The 19,943-nt window shown below is 42.5% G+C and overlaps 1 protein-coding gene across 3 annotated transcripts in view; it reads right to left on the bottom strand.

Moving 5' to 3' along the window:
* The window catches only part of TNFAIP8 (TNF alpha induced protein 8), a 124,412-nt gene extending 106,846 nt beyond the window's left edge, over positions 1 to 17,566 (bottom strand). For 2 of the 3 annotated variants that reach the window (XM_012505555.2, XM_012505556.2), the window contains exon 1: positions 17,418 to 17,566. Coding sequence is in view for 1 of the 3 variants with exons in the window: in XM_003259872.2 (XP_003259920.1) it covers position 17,418 (1 nt within the window). In the remaining 2 variants the exon portion in view is untranslated. The remainder of the gene's footprint in view (positions 1 to 17,417) is intronic. The other variant, XM_003259872.2, reaches the window with a different exon arrangement.
* Between the last annotated feature and the right edge of the window lie 2,377 nt (positions 17,567 to 19,943).

The following is a 19,943-nucleotide window of genomic DNA, read 5'->3' as shown; positions in this document are numbered from 1 at the left end:
CGCGCCAACCGGGACTTTTTTTTTAATAGACACTAGGAGCCATTGACTATTCTGGGTTAGAGGAATCAATAACCAGAGATTTCTGTTTTGAGAAGAGGATAGTAAAGGCTGGGGAAGTGCAGTGCAGGAGTTACCCAACATTGGGAGCCTGAAGAGTTTCCACACAATGCCTACCTTTTCTCAGCATGCATTTTTTACACAGATTTTTCTAAGGAAGTACTAGAATGCCTCAAAACCTGAATTGAAATCTAAATTCCCTCCTTTGCCAAATATATTTTTATTACACAATTTAAACACACAGACAGTATAAAATGAAAAGTTAAACTCTTCCTCTCTTTCAACTCATAGTTCCACTACTAACAGTATATTGTTCATTCTTCAAAAAAAAAAAAAAAAAGTGTATGTACTCATAAACTTACAATATGCCTTTTTACAAATAATGAGACCAGTATTTTGTTTTTTTAAGTTAATCTGTCTTGGAGATCTTTCCATATCAGTACATAGAGGCCAACCTTGTTCTAAAGCTGCACGGTGTTTCATCTCAAGGAAGCGCCCTCATGTATGTAAGCAGCTGATGCATATTTAAGTTGTTTGAGTTTTTGTTTTGTTCATTCTTAAGAACAATGCTGTAATGAACCTTTTTGTATCAAAATTAATTCACCTGTGGTCACTTGTATCAGCTTCTTGGATGCTTTCACAGATAGGCTCTCTTGTGTAAAAGATAATTTAGCAAAGTTTCCTTGTATGTTAGTATAGTTAACAGTCACTTATCTTAGCAATGAGAGGGAACACAAATATAGCTCAAAAATAAACCTACTCACAAGATTATCTCAAGGCAACATTTTGTAGTTCTGGAGCCTCCTGGGAAGACTCTGGGGCCAGAGTTCTTCCTGGTTTCCCACCCAAAGCCACTTGTGCAGAATTCCTCATTCCACACTGGGGCAGTCAGCACTCCTTCCCACAGGGACCCAGGATACTACCCCTCTGGCTCTACCAGTAGCTTCGGACTCCGTGGTTCCCATGCTTAAAATGACAATGAAAAGTACATGTGATAATTATCAGAATACAGAATTTTCACACTGAGGGATTAGAGATGATTTATAGTTGACAACTCACATTTCTTAGATATACCAATTATGGCCCGGAGGGGTTGAGCATCTCAGCAATATTATATACCCAGTCTGCTCGCCTGCTCACCTCCTCCTGCTCACCTGTCCAGAGCTTTTTCCATTACCTAGTACTAAATAATGGCTGCATCCTTTGCTTAACTATTTCAAAAAGACCATGTGAGCAAAATTTCTCTATGATATTCCTCTGGGTATAAATGATGCTTTAAATTAGAAAAAAAAATTCTGACAACATACGGAGAGATAGCACAGATAGTAAGAAATTCAAAAATGTTATGTTTAGATAATTTTAACTTATTTCTCCACCAAACTCACTACTAGAATGCCTAGCAAGTTTCAGAATTGGCACATTTAAGTTTCACCTCCCTTCTTCTTGTCACTTATTGAGGTATTGTTAACAAGCAAATGCTAGTAACACTGCTTACTTGTTATCAGCAAGACAGATTGCTCTCAAGTTGTTTGCAGCCCTGACAATGGATTTATAAACCTGGGGCTACTCAGGCTGTGAGACTTGGAGTCATGTTTTTATGCTACAGATTTTTTTTTTTTTTTTTTAGATGGAGTCTCGCTCTGTCACCCAGGCTGGAGTGCAGCGGTGCTATCTTGGCTCACTGCAACCTCCTCATCCTGGGTTCAAGCGATTCTCCTGCCTCAGCCTCCCAAGGAGCTGGGACTACAGGCATGCACCACCATGCCGGGCTAATTTTTGTATTTTTATTAGAGATGGGGTTTTGCCATGTTCGTTAAGCTGATCTTGAACTCCTGGCCTCCTTGAACTCTCTGGCCTCAACTGATCCACCTATCTCGGCCTCCAAAAGTGCTGGGATTACAGGTGTCTGGCCTAAATCAGGGATTTTTAAATAGCTCCGAGAAAAATCTGTTCAAAAGATTTTTTTTTCTGTTGAAGAACTGTTCTACAATATTCAAGATCTCCATCCTGCAGCCTCTGGAGCCCAGCTCTGTTACTGCCCTCCAGCAAGCCCCTGCAAGCTGGCTAAGTGGCAGAGCTCCTGCAAGAGGAACTATGGCAATACGGTTAGAAACCACCGGATTTGAATATCAGATTTGCCTCTGACCTTGGGTAACAACTTAAGCTCTTGCAATCTGTTTTCCCGTCTTTAAAACGGGGATAATAATGATAGGACTTATTTCAAACTGCCATTGAAGAATGTGGCAATGTACAGAGAGATCTTAGTACAGTGCCTGGCACATAGTAAGTGGTCAAAAACTACTGAGCCTTTACTGCCACACTTGGCACATACATGGGTCAACCAGAGGCAAAAGGCAAAAAGACAGGCAGCTGAGAACAGGAGAAGAACAAGTCTTCAGTATGATTTCTGCTGAATTAATAAAACGGAATAGAAACAGTTTTGTTTTGTGTTGCTTTTTTTTTTAACCCAAGTCCTTATTTGTCTCGAAGATTCTTAGGAGCAAAGAGTCATCTCCAAGACTGTTTCAATTGTGACCTGAAAAACTACATCTGGGAAGAAATTCACTAGGGCAGTCAGGCTCATGAGCTGCCTCCCACAGGCCCGGCCACACCAGAGAAGAGCCCAACTCGACAACTCCTTACTTCAGGGCACTGACAAGGAACAGAAAAGGAGGGAGTAAGAGCAATTTCTCAAGTCACAGGCAGCTCTTCCATATCACTGACTCTCTTACAGCAAGCTCTCCTTGGTGTGACCAAGGCTAAGAGTTTCCCTTTTTCTTTATACCCGCAATAAGAGATCACCTAAGCATTCACATCCATCAGGGAAGAACCATTATTCCATTACTTTTTTTTAATTAATACAAACAGGGTCTTGCTATGTTGCCAGGCTGGTCTCAAACTCCTGGGCTCAAGGGATCCTCCCACCTCAGCCTCCAGAGCAGCTGGGACTTCAGGTGTGGGCCACTATGCCTAGCCTATCACTCTTTGATCATTTTCATCATTGTTTTTGTAGAATGAATGCTTTTAAAAGCTAAGTGTCATAAGATTGTTTTTTTCCCATTATTACATGGGATTGGGATACTCAAGAGGATAAAAGAAAAAGTAGGAATGGCCCACAGGCCAGGACCTAACAGGGTGAGTGAACCAGGGTAAGAATGTCTTGCTGAACTAGTACAGGCCATGAATAAAATAGGGCAGCCCAGGGTCATCACCATATGGTGAATGCTTTGAGAAGCAAGAGATACCAAAGTTCAGAGGTCACCAACTCACCTGTCTCTAGAAGCCAGGCAGATAAATGAAATGCATGACCGACCAGGAGGAACACAATAGGGAGCAGCAGAGTCTTTGGCCAAACGGGCACAAATGCCCCACTAAGTGAGATGTAAATTTTAAAAGCTGAACACAGTGTATAAGTTAAGCAAAATGCCTCTGGGTCACATCTTGGCCAAGGGTCCCATTTTGTAGTGCCCTGCGAAAGGTTCTGATGGGCAAGAAATGAAGACCAAAAAGATCAGTCAAGAAAGGAAAGGGCAGGAAGGAAGAAAGGGCCTGTCTGGGCAGGTGGAATCCCCAGCACCCACTGATACAGTGGTCAGAAAAGGAAGGTCACAGAGAGGCTGGGGTCTATGCCCCACATGCCAGGGGCCTAGGCAGTGAAACCCAGGAGAGAATAGATCAGGGTGTAGACAAAGAAAAGGGCAAGCAGGCATGGCACAGTGGCCTTACTGTGGAGTCAGATACTCTGTGCACCAGGAGTTCCCGACATGCTAGTCCTGAAAATGCAATACAACAAGAACACAGTCTGAAAACCTGACACTGACTCCATGGGACAACCCAGAACCAATGGGTGCTGCATCCACATACCTTCTGCTCAGGGGAACGGCCTGTCTCAAGGAGCAGAAAGGCAAAGCCTCACCGGATCAGAGGAAAGGAGGCAAAGGGATGGGACAGTTCCCAACGGGCTAATAAGAAAAAGAAAAAAGCCCACATCCTTCCACAGCATTTGTTTCATAAACAAGTATATATTTAGTGTTAACTCTGTACTCTTTACAAGGTCCAGCAGAGGTTACAAAGAAAAAAACCTACAGTTATCGAGAGTAAGTGGCTTATTCTGGGTCAAGAGCAGAAAGAGATTATTTGGGACCAGCGTTGACCAAGTCATACACTCAGATTTGGTAACATATACAGCTCACTAGTTACAGTACTGGAATGCTCATACTCTGTTGACTGAATGAAATGATATATAGTTGATACTCTGAAAAGTGCTAAAACAGTAGCTCGTATAGCGGGAAAACATTGAGATCATCATCATTAGACTCTTTCGGGCAACAATAGTTTACGTCAGAAGAAAATGGGGTGACATATTCAAAATTCTCAAGGAAAGAAAATGTGAGCCAAGGATTTTATATCAGACAACAGTGACCCTTAATTATAAAGGTCACAGACCAAGTTTTATCAACTTGAAATTAGGGAATATTGTTCCCATGATCCCCTCCTACTAAATCTACTACAGAAAGAGCTTCAATCAAAATGTCTAGAGACACTGATATGAGGACAAGTGATAAGCATGATATATACAACAACCTGTACAAATAAGACTAAATGAGTATTAAAAGGGAGATATTTTAATATATAACAATAATAAGATCTGATGATGCAGAAGTACCAAACCATTTTTTTAACATGGGGAAGAATTAGTATGGCATATACCAAAGAAATTATTTTTATTGTTTTCAGTAATCATAGCTAGTAATGGTAGTATTAATGTCATTATTTGGAGATGATTTGTGTGTAATATGGGGTAATCAAATAGGTAATTACACAATAGTCTATTTCCCTTGTGACCAAAAAACCAGGATTCTAAGTGTGGAAGAAAAGGAATAAAAATGTAATATATAAGAGGTTAAACAGAAACCCTATAATCTTGAATTTGAATTGGAAATAGCATTAGGAACTCACAAAGTATTTTATCTTTATATGAGTATTTATGTTTGCATGTAAGTGTGCGAGAGAGAGAGAGTGCGTGTGTGTGTGTGTGTGTGTGTGTGTGTGTGTCCCAGCTCTGACCAAGGAAAGGCCTATAAATACTAACCATTCCAGTGACTGAGGATTCCCAGTGTCTGGATTATAGTCTTGAAATACCATTTCTCGCTAAAAAAAAAAAAACCAGGGTTTCTTGGGAAAATGGTTGACTCCAGGTATAGGCAAGAAATGTACAAGACAAGCATGGATCACTTTAACAAATCAAAGAGCAGGAAACTAACAAGAATACTAAGGTCAGGTCAGGAGGACTTAGGGGTCAACTGAAGAGGCTCCCATTGGTCAAAGATGGGACAATTTGAGTCTCAGTAAAAACTAAAATTTCGATAGACTAAAACCTATAAAATAGATTTAATTCCATGAGCTCATAACAATTAAAAAAAAAAACCTAATCAGTGATTACGACATGAAATCAATTCTTGAAAACTGAGTAAATCAAAGGAAAGAATCAAGCATTTATCATCCCTTTCCTATGTGAATTGTACCACTGGGCAATCAAATAACAGATTGAAAAGGTGTCTATCCTTATAAAATTATTCCAGCTAATAAATAAAATCAAAATGATAGAATTAGAGTATCCCATTCTGCAATTGCCCCCACTGAATTAACAGATCGAGACATTGAGGATCAACAGCTGCTAACATCAAAAGAGTGGAAAAACCAGACCCCATGTGTCTCCCAGTGAAAGAATATACCACCATCTGTAATCTTGCCAAAGGGATCAGACCTGAATCTGATCAAGTCTCTGGATCCAGATACAGGAAACAGAGGGCAAAGTAGTAAGTTAAAGATTACACATGAGTGTGAATCTTTCTTGTTATCAACACTGTCGGAAACTCTACAAATTAAACAGCCCAGGTCCTGCAACAAATAAAAAAAAAATTTAAAGGAAGGAGACTCTGGTACAGGGATCTGTAGATGAAAAGAGACTTAAACTTCTTTTTTTTTTTTTTTTAATGGGTAAGACTAAAACTCAGTGGGTCAGGCTGCTCATTTGGGTAATAAAACCATAAAGAGATGCAAGGAAGTAATTACTATAAAAGTCAGGATGGCATTTACTTTTGGAGGAACAGAGGGAAATGTGATCAGGATGGGATGTAAAATTTTGGTCCCTCTGGCAAAGTTCTATTTTTTGACCTAAATGCTAGTGGTATATATGAGCGTTTGCTTTGTAATAATTCACTAAGTTGTGTACATTTGTTTCGTGTGGCTTTTTGATATTTATGTTTTATTTTACAATAAAAGCATTAAAAAAGCATTAAGAAAATCTAGGCACATCAGCACAGCAGCCAACTGATGGAAAAAACAGCAAGGTGTCTCTCAGTGCTAGGTGGAAAAGTGTAGGGACCCAGTAATAAATCAGACAGGAACCAGCATCTTACGAACTCTGTTTCAATGAACTTTTCACTTTGAAGGTAAATAACTGAATCTACATTGTTTAATTAAAATTTGCCTTAGAACACTTTATTTTTAAAAGCATAGAACAAATGACATGCTCCAAAATACCTCAAGAGCAAACTCAATTCAAAATGACTTCCTAGAGTTGGGTGTGGTGGCATGCACCTGTAATCCCAGCTGCACAAAAGGTTGAGGCGACAGAACTGCTTGAGGCCAAGAGTTTGAGGTTGTAGTGTGCTATGATTGTGCCTGTGAATAGCCATTGCACTACAGCCTGGGCAAAAGAGCAAGACCCTATCTCTAACAAACACATATAATAAATAAATAAAATAAAATAACAAAATAACCTCTTAGATATCTACCAGAATTGCAGTGAACACTCGGGCATTGGGTTATCACAAATACAAGATGACACATCTCACACTCCATGAGGTATGGCGTGACCAGCTCCGCACACCCCCATGGTTCATCTTTCTACTATTAAAAACAACAAAATGTGAAGAATGAAACATGGAGACAAGCTTTGTAGCAGAACCAGACTGGTTGGAGAGGTAACAGCCTTTGAGAGTTCACAGAAAAGGAGGGTGTTTGTGGAAGTATTATTGAAGAGTAACACCCTGTAGCACAAGTATGGGAGGGCAGCTGAGCTGCCAGAGTATAAATCCCAGTGTGACCAGGCACTCACAGCACGTTACTTAACCTCCTTAAGCCTCAATTCCTTATCTGCAAACAAGGGTTAACAATAGTATCTTTCTCATAGATCCCTCCTGAAGATGAAATTAAATAATGTGTATAAAGCACTCGGCACAGCGCCTGCTGGCCCACCCTACGTGCTCAATAAGTGTTTGCCATGATTACTGGGATGGTAAACATTTCCGGAAAATTAAGGAACTCTCTATATGATGGATACCTTTCTGGCTGGAATGTATGATGCTTTCCCCAAAGAAAGCAGTGCTATTTTATAAACCCATGACCTTTAACACTAAAAAATCACTGCTTCAAGATACTTCCAGTCAGTTTTAAAATGAAAAAGAATAAGAAAAAGTCACTGCCAGTAGTAATTAAGTATATGTGATTTTCAACACCTTCCATATTATTATTTGGTTTTCTCCTCTCAACTACCATCATGGGTGGTTAGTTTTAACTCCAATGAAACCTGGGATTTTTAGTATCAGGAATACTTATGGCTGTAACTGGCCTTTAGGGAATGGGAGCCCGGGGTTAGTACAGATGCTTCTTGTCCACCCTGTAACCATGCCCCTCCCCTTCCCCTATGGGCACAGCCAACCTCCCACAATAGAGGTTCTCCCTCAATGCCCAATACTCACTTTCACAGCTTCCCTTAAGGCTGTGACTCAGTTCTGGCCAATGAGGCCTAAAGAGGCTTCAGGAAAGATTTTACTCCCGGATGAAAAGGGATAGACACTACTAGAGAAGCAATTTATTGCTGCCCTCTGGGTCCACCCTTCACATACACACACACACACACACACACACACACACACACACACTATCCCTCTTCCTGTCTTAAAAAGAGGTTGGCAGGAAACTGTGATACCTGTTCCTGAGAAAGCTGTTTTCCGCCCACAAAGTGGCAAGTCTGCAGATACAAATTTAACACGCTAAGGATGAGAATAGATAGAACTGGTCCCTGATGACACTGTTTAGCCAAGGATCCAATCCTGAATCTACCCAATCCCAGACTGCCCTTCATATAAGACAATTTAATGTCTTTACTATTCAAATCACTGTTCATTGGCATTCGCTTAACTGCAGCCTAAAACATCCTGATTGTTAGGATCTGAATTGTGTCCCTCCTGCTATGGTTTGAAGGTGTATCTCCCCTCAAAATTCACATGTTGAAACCTAAACCCCAAGGTGGTGGTATTAAGAGGTGGTTAGAACTGATTAAGTCATAACGGCTCCACCTTTATGAGTGGATTAGTGCTCTTAAAAAAGACGTTGAAAGGTGTACCCCAGTGCCTTTTGCCCCTCCACCTCCCATCTCATCTACCATGTGAGGACACAGCAAGAAAGCACCATCTTGGAAGCCCAGAGCTGCCCTCACCAGACACCGAATCTGTGGGTGCCCTGATCTTGAACTCCCAGCCTCCAGAACTGTGGAAAATAAATTTCTGTTCTTTACAAATTACCCAGTCTCAGATATTTTGTTACAGCAGTACAAACAGACTAAGAAACACCAAAAAGTTCATATGCTGAAGGCTTAACTCCCAATATCTCAGAAAGCAACTGCATTTGGAAACAGAATCTTTAAAGAGGTGACTCAGTTAAAATTAGTCTTAAGGTAGTCCACAATCCAATTTGATTGGTGTCCTTATAAGAGGAGAGCTGGACACACCGACGCCAGGTGTGCGCACACACAACAAGCTGAGAGGGTCTGTGGCCAGCAGATGTGAGCTATAATATTAAAAATTTTTATTCTTCAGGCTGAAGGACAAAAAAAAAGTCCTTGATGGAAACTTGGGTCTACGCTAAAAAATCAAAAGCCCCACACATAGTAAATGGGTACTTTTCTCCTGTTTTAATTTCTTCAAAAGATCATTGTTTAAAGAAAAAAATAACTATAATTTGTGGGGATTATACATAGATATAGAAATAAACCATATGACAATCACAACACAAACGGTGTGATCTCCTCAGTAGTCCCCGGTACCTATGATCTCGGTTTCCACAGTTGCAGTATGACCACAGGCCATGCGGTCTGAAAACAGGTGAATGCAGTATGCAAGAGATTTTGAGAGAAAGTGAAGACAGAAAGATCATTGTTATATAACTCTTATTACAATATATTGTTATAATTCTATTATTCGGTATCATGATTAATCTCTTACTGTGCTTAAATTATAAATTAAATTTTATCATCGGTACATATGTATAGGAAAAAATATAGCTTATATAGGGTTCAGTACTATGTGCAGTTTCAGGCATACACTGGAGGTCCTGAAAAGATCCTCCCTGTGTAAAGGAGGACAACTAATATCCTTTACAAAGGCGATTGTTACAGACTGAAATGTACCACCCAAATTCATATACTGAAACCCTGATCTCTAGTATGGCTGTGTTTGGAGACAGGCTTTAATAAAGAATTAAGGTTAAATAAGATCATAAGGATGGGACCCTAATCTAATATTACTGGCACTCTATGAAGAGGGAGAGACACCAGGGATATGCACAGAGAAATGTTCTTGTGAGAATACAGCAGAAATGTGGCCATCTGAAAGGCAAGGAGGGAGGCCTCAGGGAAATCAAACCTGTTGATGACGTCTTGATCTTGAACTTCCAGTCTCTAGAACTTTGAGAAGATAAATTTCTGTTGTTTAAGCCGCCAGTCTGTGGTATTTTGTTATGGCAGCCCTTAAAAACTAATACACTTACACAGAACACTATCATCACTAAAGGCAATCATAAAAAAAAACAGAACTTACAGGCCAGGTGCAGTGGCTCAAGCCTGTAATCCCAACACTTTAGGAGGCCAAGGCAGGTGGATCACTTGAGGTCAGCAGTTCGAGACCAGCCTGTCCAACACGGTGAAACCCTGTCTCTACTAAAAATACAAAAATTAGCCAGGCGTGGTGGTGTTTGCCTGTAATCCCAGCTACTCGGGAGGCTGAGGTAGGAGCATCGCTTGAACCTGGGAGGTAGAGGTTGCAGTGAGCCAAGTTTGCACCACTGCACTTCAGCCTGGGAGACACAGCAAGACTCTATCTCAAAAAAAAAAAAAAAAAAAAAAAAAACGGAATTTACAAAAGACTGATTAAAGGGTAAAATTCAGTGTGGATATGCTTCTTGGGCTTGGGTGGTTAATCTTCTGCCCCTGCCACCTGTCTCCACAAGTCACTGCCCAACCTCCTCTATCTGCCTTATTTCCCTAATGGTAAGGCTGAAAGGCCCTGGTGCGCTCAACTCCAGGGCAGCAAACCTGGGGGATGGCTGACTACAGAGGAAGGCAGAGGCCAGACCTGAATTAGTTTCATACCTGTTATTCTCTGTTCAAATATTTAAATCTAGAGGGGAAAAAAAAAGCTGTCATTCTACTAAAATTAATACTATGTTATCATCAGTAGCAGACCTTTATTATTCATAATTTCCATGGCCCCTATTAGAATGATAAATTAAAAACTGACTAAAATTCAGAAATAGGGAAGTCTCAAGTACTGGCAAAACCCAAAATGCAAAAGAAGAGGGAGGAAGTTACAGGACATGGCTTCAAAGAAAAAAATGGTCTGTTTTTCATTTTCTCATTTTCTACCATTACAAAATGAGAGGGACACTCTGACAACAGAATAGATTCCTGGAGGTACCAGGACCTCAGGACAGGAAACAGGCCTGGGTTAGGGGAAACGGTCCGCTTGGCAACTCCGTGTCCCGAGTTGGGCCTGGGCTCTTCCAAACATGCGCTGCTGTTGAAATAAGGATGCCCATCCCAGTTCAGTATCTACAAACCACCTGAGTTATCCTTAAGTCAGCTGGTAGACTGGATTTATGATGTCAGCATTGTTGGTGACTCAAAGTCTAGATTTTCAGCTAATGAACACTGGGCAGACTCTCCAATGTCTCTGTTTCATGGCCTTCAATTTCTGGATCTATTTGTGGGACACCACTAATTGTTTTGGTTATTTTTTGTTCTTGACCTGGTTGCTTGTTAATATTTTTCCACCCAGTGAAGACCTATAAAAACAACTTTGTTATTTCTTAAGATGGGTACATAGGTGTTCATTTTATATGCTGTGTTTATTTTATATGTTGTGTTCATTTTATTCTTTAAACTTTAAAGCCACTCTGTACTTTCAAGAGCTCTTTCCACGGCCAAAAAAAAAAATTTAAAAAAAAATCCCTACAGCTAGCTGCTGCCTGAATAAGCTTCTTTCTAGAACAAGACAGGAAAATGAGTCACATAAGTCTCCCAGGCTAGGGGTTCTCAATTTGCATCAAGCTTCACTGGTGATTCTGACTTAACAGGTTCGGAGCTGTAGTCCCAGATGAGCCCTAAAATACAGCACATTGGATAAGTTCAAAGTTTCATTTGGTGTATCACTTTTGGGGCTGCCCAGATAATGATGTTCTCAAGCTACCCCACCTGGGCAGAGCTTCCCTGCCAGGGAGGTGATAAACACCACAGGTACACAGGGCAGGGAATCCTTGCTTCCTCAGGAGGCTCCCTATTTACACAGGGTCTCTTACCCTGAAAAGTAATAGCAGCTGTTCCTTCAGGCACTATCAGTGATTCCAGGCCATAAAAGCAAAGGAGCAAAGTGGCTACGTGTGTGCAAACAGAGGTCATCACCGGATGTTGGGAAGGCCTGAGTTCACTCACATCTTCCAGGTATACTTCATGAGTCACCAGCAGCCTAATTCTGCCTCAAGGCAAAAGGAATTCCATCACTAAGTGAGGACTGCTCTGCCCTTCAAGTGTAGCGAAACAGTATTTAACCAAACACCTGCCATTTTCCAGAAAACAATCTCGACCCTTTAAAGAGTGAAGAAGGAAAAATCAAAGAGTAGTTTCCTGACCACAGAATGATGGAATGAGGTACTGGACTTACTTCCCAAAGATTTACGTGACCAAAGTTTGTTCTGAAACTTGCACTGTTGCCAACACTGTCCGTGCATTTTTTTCTCAGAAGACTGTGGCATTTTTTTTCGTGTCTGCATGTCTGGGAGGGTCTGAACACAGTCAGAAGAGAGCTCAGGACAGGAAAGATGAGTGTAGTTAGGCCTACATAGCACACACCACAATCTCTGTCTCCCCTATTTTTGTTGACAGCCATGTTGTAAAAACAAACAAACAAACAAAAAAACAAAACCTCATTTTGTTAAACAAATGATAAATAAGAGTAATAAATAAGAGTTGGGAATGAGGAAGGCTTGAGCTAAATGAATTTGGGTTGAAGGAGTAAGAGTCAGGCTTAGAGAGGGTATTGACTGAGTGAGCTGTTGCTTACTTTTTGGCTCCTTTAAAATATCCAAGAGTCTACTGTGTGCCTTGCTAAGTACTGTGTTCCCAAAAGACCTTGCCCCGGTGCTTAATCCTGCAGATGCGGTCCCTGCCCTGGGCCTCCCGGACCTCACGCAACTTCCCCTGAAGACATGCCAGCCCGATTCCCTTTGCAACACCAAGGGCAGCTGTCTGTCTTAAATAATCTGGTTTCATTCACTACCTGTTTTAAACATGGGAGTTGCGAAAGGCCAACCCACTGCTCACAATTGAACTGTAATGGGTCTTTTGAAAGCTTCCCTCATGCAGAGAAGCTTAATGGGTACTATGGCTCTTCTTCGTTCTCAGGCACATAGAACTCGAATGCCCTGCTCTGGCTCACTTATCTTTGGCAGCAGCGGCGACATTTCCCTTATATAATCATGTGACCCTGCAGCTGGCAATCACTGAAGTTGTGCTACATTCACCCCATTCTCTGGGCTCCCCAGGCATCGTTAAAGGAAAAAAGAATTCATGCTAAAATCACGTATGACACAAGTTACTACTTTCCCTCTCTACTCCACTGTGGCTCCGTACTAACACTTACTGGAATGAGATCTATTTGGCCAATCTAACCAAGTCCTCCACTTAATGGGTGCCTTCTGCACATTGACACAGGAGAGGAACATCTGGCTTAACCTGCACAACAATCCTATAATGTAAATACTATCCCCAGTTTTTACTCTGATGAAGAAACAGGCTCAGAGAGCTACGTAGATTGTCCAAAGCCACACAGCCAGCAGGGGCTGAGACACGAGCTGCTGATTCCAGCAAAGTCATTTGGAGCAACTACTTCTTGACTAAAGTCATCTTTATTCTCGATGTTTAAGGAAACTACAAGTGGAATTTTGAACTTAATTCCACTGTCTCTTATGGAAGAAACTAACCCAGAGGTGTTTACGAGTTAGCCTGGAGTCTCATTCCTGTGACCATCTCCCCGCAACCCTTGTTTTTAGTGGAAAAGATCTGTACACCTAGACCCCAGTCACCTTGACAGAAACATCACCATGTTGGTTTTTAATCCCCCTTGTTCTATATGGAAAAGGTCAAGCCTGGGAAAACAACCTTTTTGGCACACACCCGGCTTTGCAGCTGGTTCTGAACCTCAGCTACCTTGGTTCTGAACCATAAACACTTGCTTCCAGAGAAAAAACACTCCTCTCTAAAAGCATGGGCTGGGTATTATTTGATTATTGCTGAGCCTGTGACATTTCAAACAATTCTCAGGTAACTTATGTCTGATGTAAAACAAAATCCTATGGAATCAGGTTTGTTTCAGTAATACCACTGGTTATTTGAAACAGATGTTGGCAGAAATGTGCTTCTTTTGAGTTTCTTATTGTTGAGAAAGACAAATATTTTGAATATCATTCTACTGTCCTTGTGAAACACAAGAAAATTCCAAACCCACTTTTGCCACTAGCAACTTACCTTCAGGGACTCCTTATCAACAGACATCTTTACGCAAGTTACCCGCCTTCTCAGATCCCAAGGATTTCACGTAAACATGAGAAGGGTGTGCTGTACTAGGCACATAGCAGGAGCTCAATAAATGCCTGCTGTATGAATGAATGGTGCTCTCCTCCTGCAAGCTGCACTAAGGAGGTGGACACCTCCAAAGTTGAGGAATAGCAACCATATGGTGTAAGGCCATAGACCAGGTGGTTTCCAAGATACCCCTTGGCTCTGCCATTCTAGAATTATCCACCCTCCACTTGTAGCTCATTTCCTCCTCTTCAGGCCAAAATGTAGGCTAAAAATGAACTGACCTCCTTTACATTTTGCAGCATGGTTCCTGTTTTTTTGTTTTTTTTACCCTCTACAAATCATTCATTTTCAGCTACTGGGCAGCACAAATAAAGTATAGAAGCCTAGAAACTGCAGTAGGCTCAGACTCCAGGGCCACAGTCATCAAAACCAGAGACAAGAGTATGGGAAGAAAATTCTTAGCCAGAGGGAAACATAAAGGTTGGGTGTTACGAGGGCCTTTTCAGTGTTTGTTGAGTTCTTGCTGTGTGCATTTGGTATTAAATGCAGGATGTGGGCAGTGTGAGGAGGGGTGAGGTGATAAAAGTTAATCTGGCACCACACAATTCCTTCCCTTAACTTCTGTATCAGAGCCAGAGATCCCTGACAATGCCAAAGCAGGGGAAATGGTCCACTTTGTTACCCAGGTTGGCCCCTGTGCATGTCGCCGTTGCCAAAGTCAATGCCCCTGGCACTGGGATTGTACTAACAGCCCCTATGCCCTTCCCCTCTGTGAAAAAGCAGGTGGCTCTTATTTATCATCATTGCTTCTCCCCTGTCTCCTGGAGGTTATCCCATGTTCAGCCCCTTCAATTGCTATCAAGCATAAATGGAGGGAGTGGGGAATCAACCATTCTACATGATGCAGAGCAAAGCTCAATTCTGAGAACGAATGAAATCTCCAGGAAGGGTGTTACTACCACATTGGGCTATCTCCTGCAGAAGAGGATTAATTGGATCAATTAAATATGAGACCTCTGCAGTGCCTGGCAGCGTGGCAGACTCAACTTTAAAGATCACCTCTGTGAAGTTCTCCAAGCCATAAGTCACGTAGAAATCCACTCCTCCCCCAACTCAGCATTTCCTAATTAGTACTGTTTGGATGCAATCATTCCTCTCCACACACCCTTTCCTCCATTTCAACAGAATGAGAATTGCAAAGAACTGGCCTCATAAAATACTCTGTTCCTGGCCTCTGCAGTGTGTTCACCCCCAGGTTTCTGCTATTCTGTTTAGGATCCCAGGACAGCCTGTCCTCACGACAGCTCAACACGTAAACAAAGACTATGTCTAGCAATATAGTCTGAAATAGAAAATTAAGAGACAACAAACATGAGATTTCTCAACTCACACCAACTTTTTTTGGTGAGTTTAAACACACTGGAACAAAAGGTACATGGAGTAAAAGTTGCCCTTTAAGGAAAGTGTTTAAAAGGCCCATTTGTGCAGGATCACTATGCTTTTGGTAGAATCTTGTTTTATTCATTGATTTATTAATGATTCTTAAATCATCACATAATCTAGATTAATATAATGGTTTATAAAGTCTACATATGTCAATCCAAAGAGCTTAACACAACACATTCAATTATCTAAGGGACTCATATTTTACAGAGGAGTAGGTGGTAGTCTACTTCCCTAAACTTTATTTACTCAGATTACAAGTAAAAACTCAAAAGATGGGCAGTGAATGCTGGAGGCAATTAATGTGTATGGAGGAGAAAAGGCATCCAAAAAATCTGCAAAAAAGCAAATTGTGTTACTAGCTAGAATATTAACAATTACTTGTGGGCCCCTGTAGTCCCAGTTACTCAGGAGGCTGAGGCAGGAGGATCGCTTGAGCCCAGGAGTTCAAGACCACCTTGGACAACATAGCGAGACCCTGTCTCTAAAAACAACAATAGCTTGCTGACTTAACTCCTTATGACAGATCTAACTAGATGGTGGCAATAAATGTGTCTAAGTGTTTAATTAAACATGATAATTATTTCTTTCCTTAAAGAGAGATGGAGTCATATGTTTACACTGCAAAGTATAATGTTTCCTTAGTTAAAACAGTGTGGAAACAGTTCTGTGTAACACAGGATTCAAACCAGGATAAAAATATCGGCTGCGATAAGCAGCACTTACAATGATTTATCAACTCTTACCTTTCATGTGCCAATGCACAATGGCTTCTTAAAGCCTACCCTTTTTGGTTATTTCCTTTGGCCACACAGCTTTTTTATCCTTACCCTCAACAAATAATTTCTACTCAGAATGGGATTTTGAACATTTCTTAAATGGATTATTATCAAGGAAGTAGGAGAATATTTTACTTTCATAGCAAGAAAGTAGCAAGAATAAACTGAAATGTAGAACTCAGAGAGACTATTAAAATTAGATAGGACCCCAGCAACCAAGCAATCATTTTACAGATGAAGAAACTATTTGTACAATACTGCTGTTATGACAGCAAAGCTTCCAATTAATTTTTTAAATATAGAAATATGTCCTGCATTGAGGGAGTACTGACCCCCACCTCCCCCCATAAAAATAATTATGTAGGGATGGAATTATCAGTCTTAAGCAATCCAAGGATTTTCTTGTTTCGACACTGGGCACTGAACTACTGTTTGATTCCTTCCATGATTTCTCTAGGGATACTACTTTTTCTACATAGAGCTTCTGTGTTTTAGAAAATCTGTTGGTTTAGAAATACAGTGTCACTGAAGCAATAAACATATTCAAGGTGCCTAAGCCTATTGGGTCAGCCTGGTCTTGAACGTGTCTATCACTCGCGCGGAGTCCGAGGAGCCTCGGCGCTCATCAGGTGTCTTTGCAGCAGGTGCTGAGGACTCCACTGCCACATGTGCAGTCATCTACACACACACACACTCACACACTTTCTTCCTCAAAGAAAGTCTCCACCGAATGATCTCAAAGCAGGGCTCTGGTCTCTGCCCGTTTTACAATGCAAGGTTGGATTACAATCTCAGGCCAGCATCTCAGTCTGCAATCTGGGGCACCCTGATAACCCGGGCAGTGCTTTCGCCAGTATGTGCGGTTATAGGAGGACGTGACAAATAGCGAGAACCCAGTTACAAAGTGAGGGAAGGAATGAGGCAGGAGGTGGTTAAGAGGTCGCCCTGAATAGGTAAGGGTTCCTAAAAGGGGTCTTGGATCCTCAGTGCGGCACTGGAACTGAGTAAAATTACGGGGAGTTTTCGAGGCTGTGCGCTCCTGCACACACTCGTACGCACACCCACCTACACAAGTTGTTCAAAAGCACCCACTCACACTCACACTCGCTTCAGAAACTCTCTGAGCCGGAGGCGCTCCCCGAGAGCAACCCGCAGCCCAGCGGCGGGAGAGGCGCGCGGGGGTGTACGCGGGACGGGCGCGCCCAGGAGCCACTTACTCGGAGGAGTGGCGCGACGGCGCCGGGACGCTGAGGCGCGAGCTGGGCTGTTTGGCGGCGCCGAGTTCTCTACTCTCTCGGTGGCTCGCGGGCTCCCGCGGACCTTGGCCAAGCGCGGGTTAGAGCCGGCGGGAGAAACGAAGCCAGAGGCCAGGGGCGGAACTTGCAGGAGGGACCAGGGGTGTGGCGGGCAGGCCGGGGAGGAGCCGGGAGGTCGGGGGCGGAGCGTACAGTGAAGGAGGAGCCGAGCGGCTGAGGCGGGGCATGGCGGGGCGGAGTGGGAGAGGAGGAGCTAGGGGACTGGACAGCAGGGGTCGGAAGTGGCCCAGGCGCAGGAGAGCGCGGAGAAGCGCTGGGAGGCGGCCTGGGAGCCGGACTTGGACCGCGAGGCCCAGATCACTGGGCGCTGGAGAACAGGACCCACTTGGGAGATATGCAGAGGACATGGTATTCCTGAGCCTCTCAGTTTCTTCCGTTGTAAAAATGAGACGCCAACCTCGTAGTGTGTTGAGATGGTTAAATGGGGCCACACACACTTGCACTGTGCCTTGCACTTAACAAGAACGCGTGAATGTTAGTGTCTGCTGCCATCATTATTGACTATTATGATGATGATCCGTGAAAGCCCCTAAATTCCCGCTGCTCTTTTGCTTTTGATTTTTCTGTGGGCCTTAAGTCTACCCGACGATAGCTGACGCGCTCTCGACTTCTGGTTTCCATTGGCGGAGAATGCAGGGCTTCCTCTTGGAGTTTAAAGACTCACTGGCTCCTAGAAAGCCCTCGCTCTCTGCCGCCCCCCGCGGACTTAGCTGGGACTGTCCTTGCCTGTGGAGCGGAAGGCTTGCCCTACTCAGGGGCCACCTGAGACCTCCAGGATGTAGTAGAATCTGGATCTTCAGTCTGTTGAGGAGCCCTGGCCAGGAGTAGCCATTTTCAAGGGCGAGGCACCTTCGTAGAAGTACGATGAATCCACCCATACAATAAACATCCATTAAGCACCTACTACATGGCAGTGGGGTGCAGAGGGCTGGGAATATTAATACTACTAGTAAAACTTAATATGTGTAGGTCACCGTTCTACTCACAACAATCTATGATATAGATCCTGTCGCTGTCCCTGTTTTACAAAGGGAAAGGGAGACATCAAGTAAATAGCCTTCCCAAAGAAAGTTACACGTTTGGGAAATGGCCGAGTTTGGCTTGGAGAGAGGAAAGTAAACTCTTGATAGGTGAAATGGACAAAATCACAACACATTTGGGTTTAATGCAAAAGACAGAAACATACACAAGGTACGGAGGTTTTTAAAAGAGTACCTTGTCCTGTGGTTATAACTTTGGGGAAGGGTGTCAGGGAGATCTTCCTGGAGTAGGTGATGTCTGAGCTGGGTTTGGAAGAAGAAATGGGAGCTTCAAAGGCAGCTATAAGTGAAGAAGAATCACAGTAAACTTTTTCAAGCCTGAATAAGGATGGAGGAGAAGTGGAATGGTGGCCAGAATGAAGCTAAAAGAGTAAAACAGGACCAAACTCAAGGGCTGTTTTCCTATAGAAACTAAACAGCATTAATTTGACCTTTGATTGGTAGGAAGCCAGAAAGGTTTTAAGCACAAGAGATATGTCAGGTGTGGTTCTAGAAAGTTTAATCTGGAAACACAGAAGATCCCAGAACCAAGAAACTTGCTTAGGAAATATTGAAATATGTCAAGGTGAGACACTTCAGTAGGCAGAATTAGTAGAGTTACAGAAAGAGGTCCACTTCTTAATCCCTGGAACCTGTAAATATGTTATCTTACATGGCAAAAGAATTTTTGCAGGTGTTACCTTCTCATTCGGTCATGGAAAAAAAAAGAATAAGGAAATTTTGCAGGTGTGATTAAGATTGATGCCATTGAGATGGGGGATTATCCTGGATTATTTCAGTGAGCCCAATCTAATCACATGAATCCCCTAAAATGGAAGAAGAGTAGGTCAAAGAGATTCAAAGTGTGAGAGGGACTCAACCTGAACCATGAACCAAGGACTGCGGATAACCTCCAGGAGCTGGGAAAGGACCTTAGCTGACAGCCAACAAAAAATTCACTTTCTTTATCTGGTCTAGACTTGTTTTTCTTCCACAGTCCTACAACAGCAGAAACTGAATTCTGCCGATAACCCAAATGAGCAAGGAAATGGATCCTCCCTTAGAGTCTTCAGAAAGTGATTGAGCTCTACTGACACCTTAATTTTATCCTGGTGAGGCTAATACTGATTTATGGCCTACAGAACTGTAAAGTAATACATTTGTGTTATTTTAAACCCCTAAATTTGTGATCATTTGCTATGGCAATAGTAGGAGGCTCTTTTCTTTTCTTTGTTTTTGAAATGGAGTCTCGCTCTGTTGCCCAGGCTGGAGTGCAGTGGCGTGATCTCGGCTCACTGCAACCTCTGCCTCCCAGGTTGATGCCATTCTGTCTCAGCCTCTCCGAGCAACTGGGACTACAGGTGCCTGCCACCACACCTGGCTAATTTTTTGTATTTTTTGTAGAGAC

Source organism: Nomascus leucogenys, chromosome 2 (genome assembly GCF_006542625.1).
Source record: "Nomascus leucogenys isolate Asia chromosome 2, Asia_NLE_v1, whole genome shotgun sequence".
Lineage (NCBI taxonomy): Eukaryota > Metazoa > Chordata > Mammalia > Primates > Hylobatidae > Nomascus > Nomascus leucogenys.
Note: the sequence above shows the minus strand (reverse complement) of the source record. Positions and strands in the feature narration are given on the sequence as shown.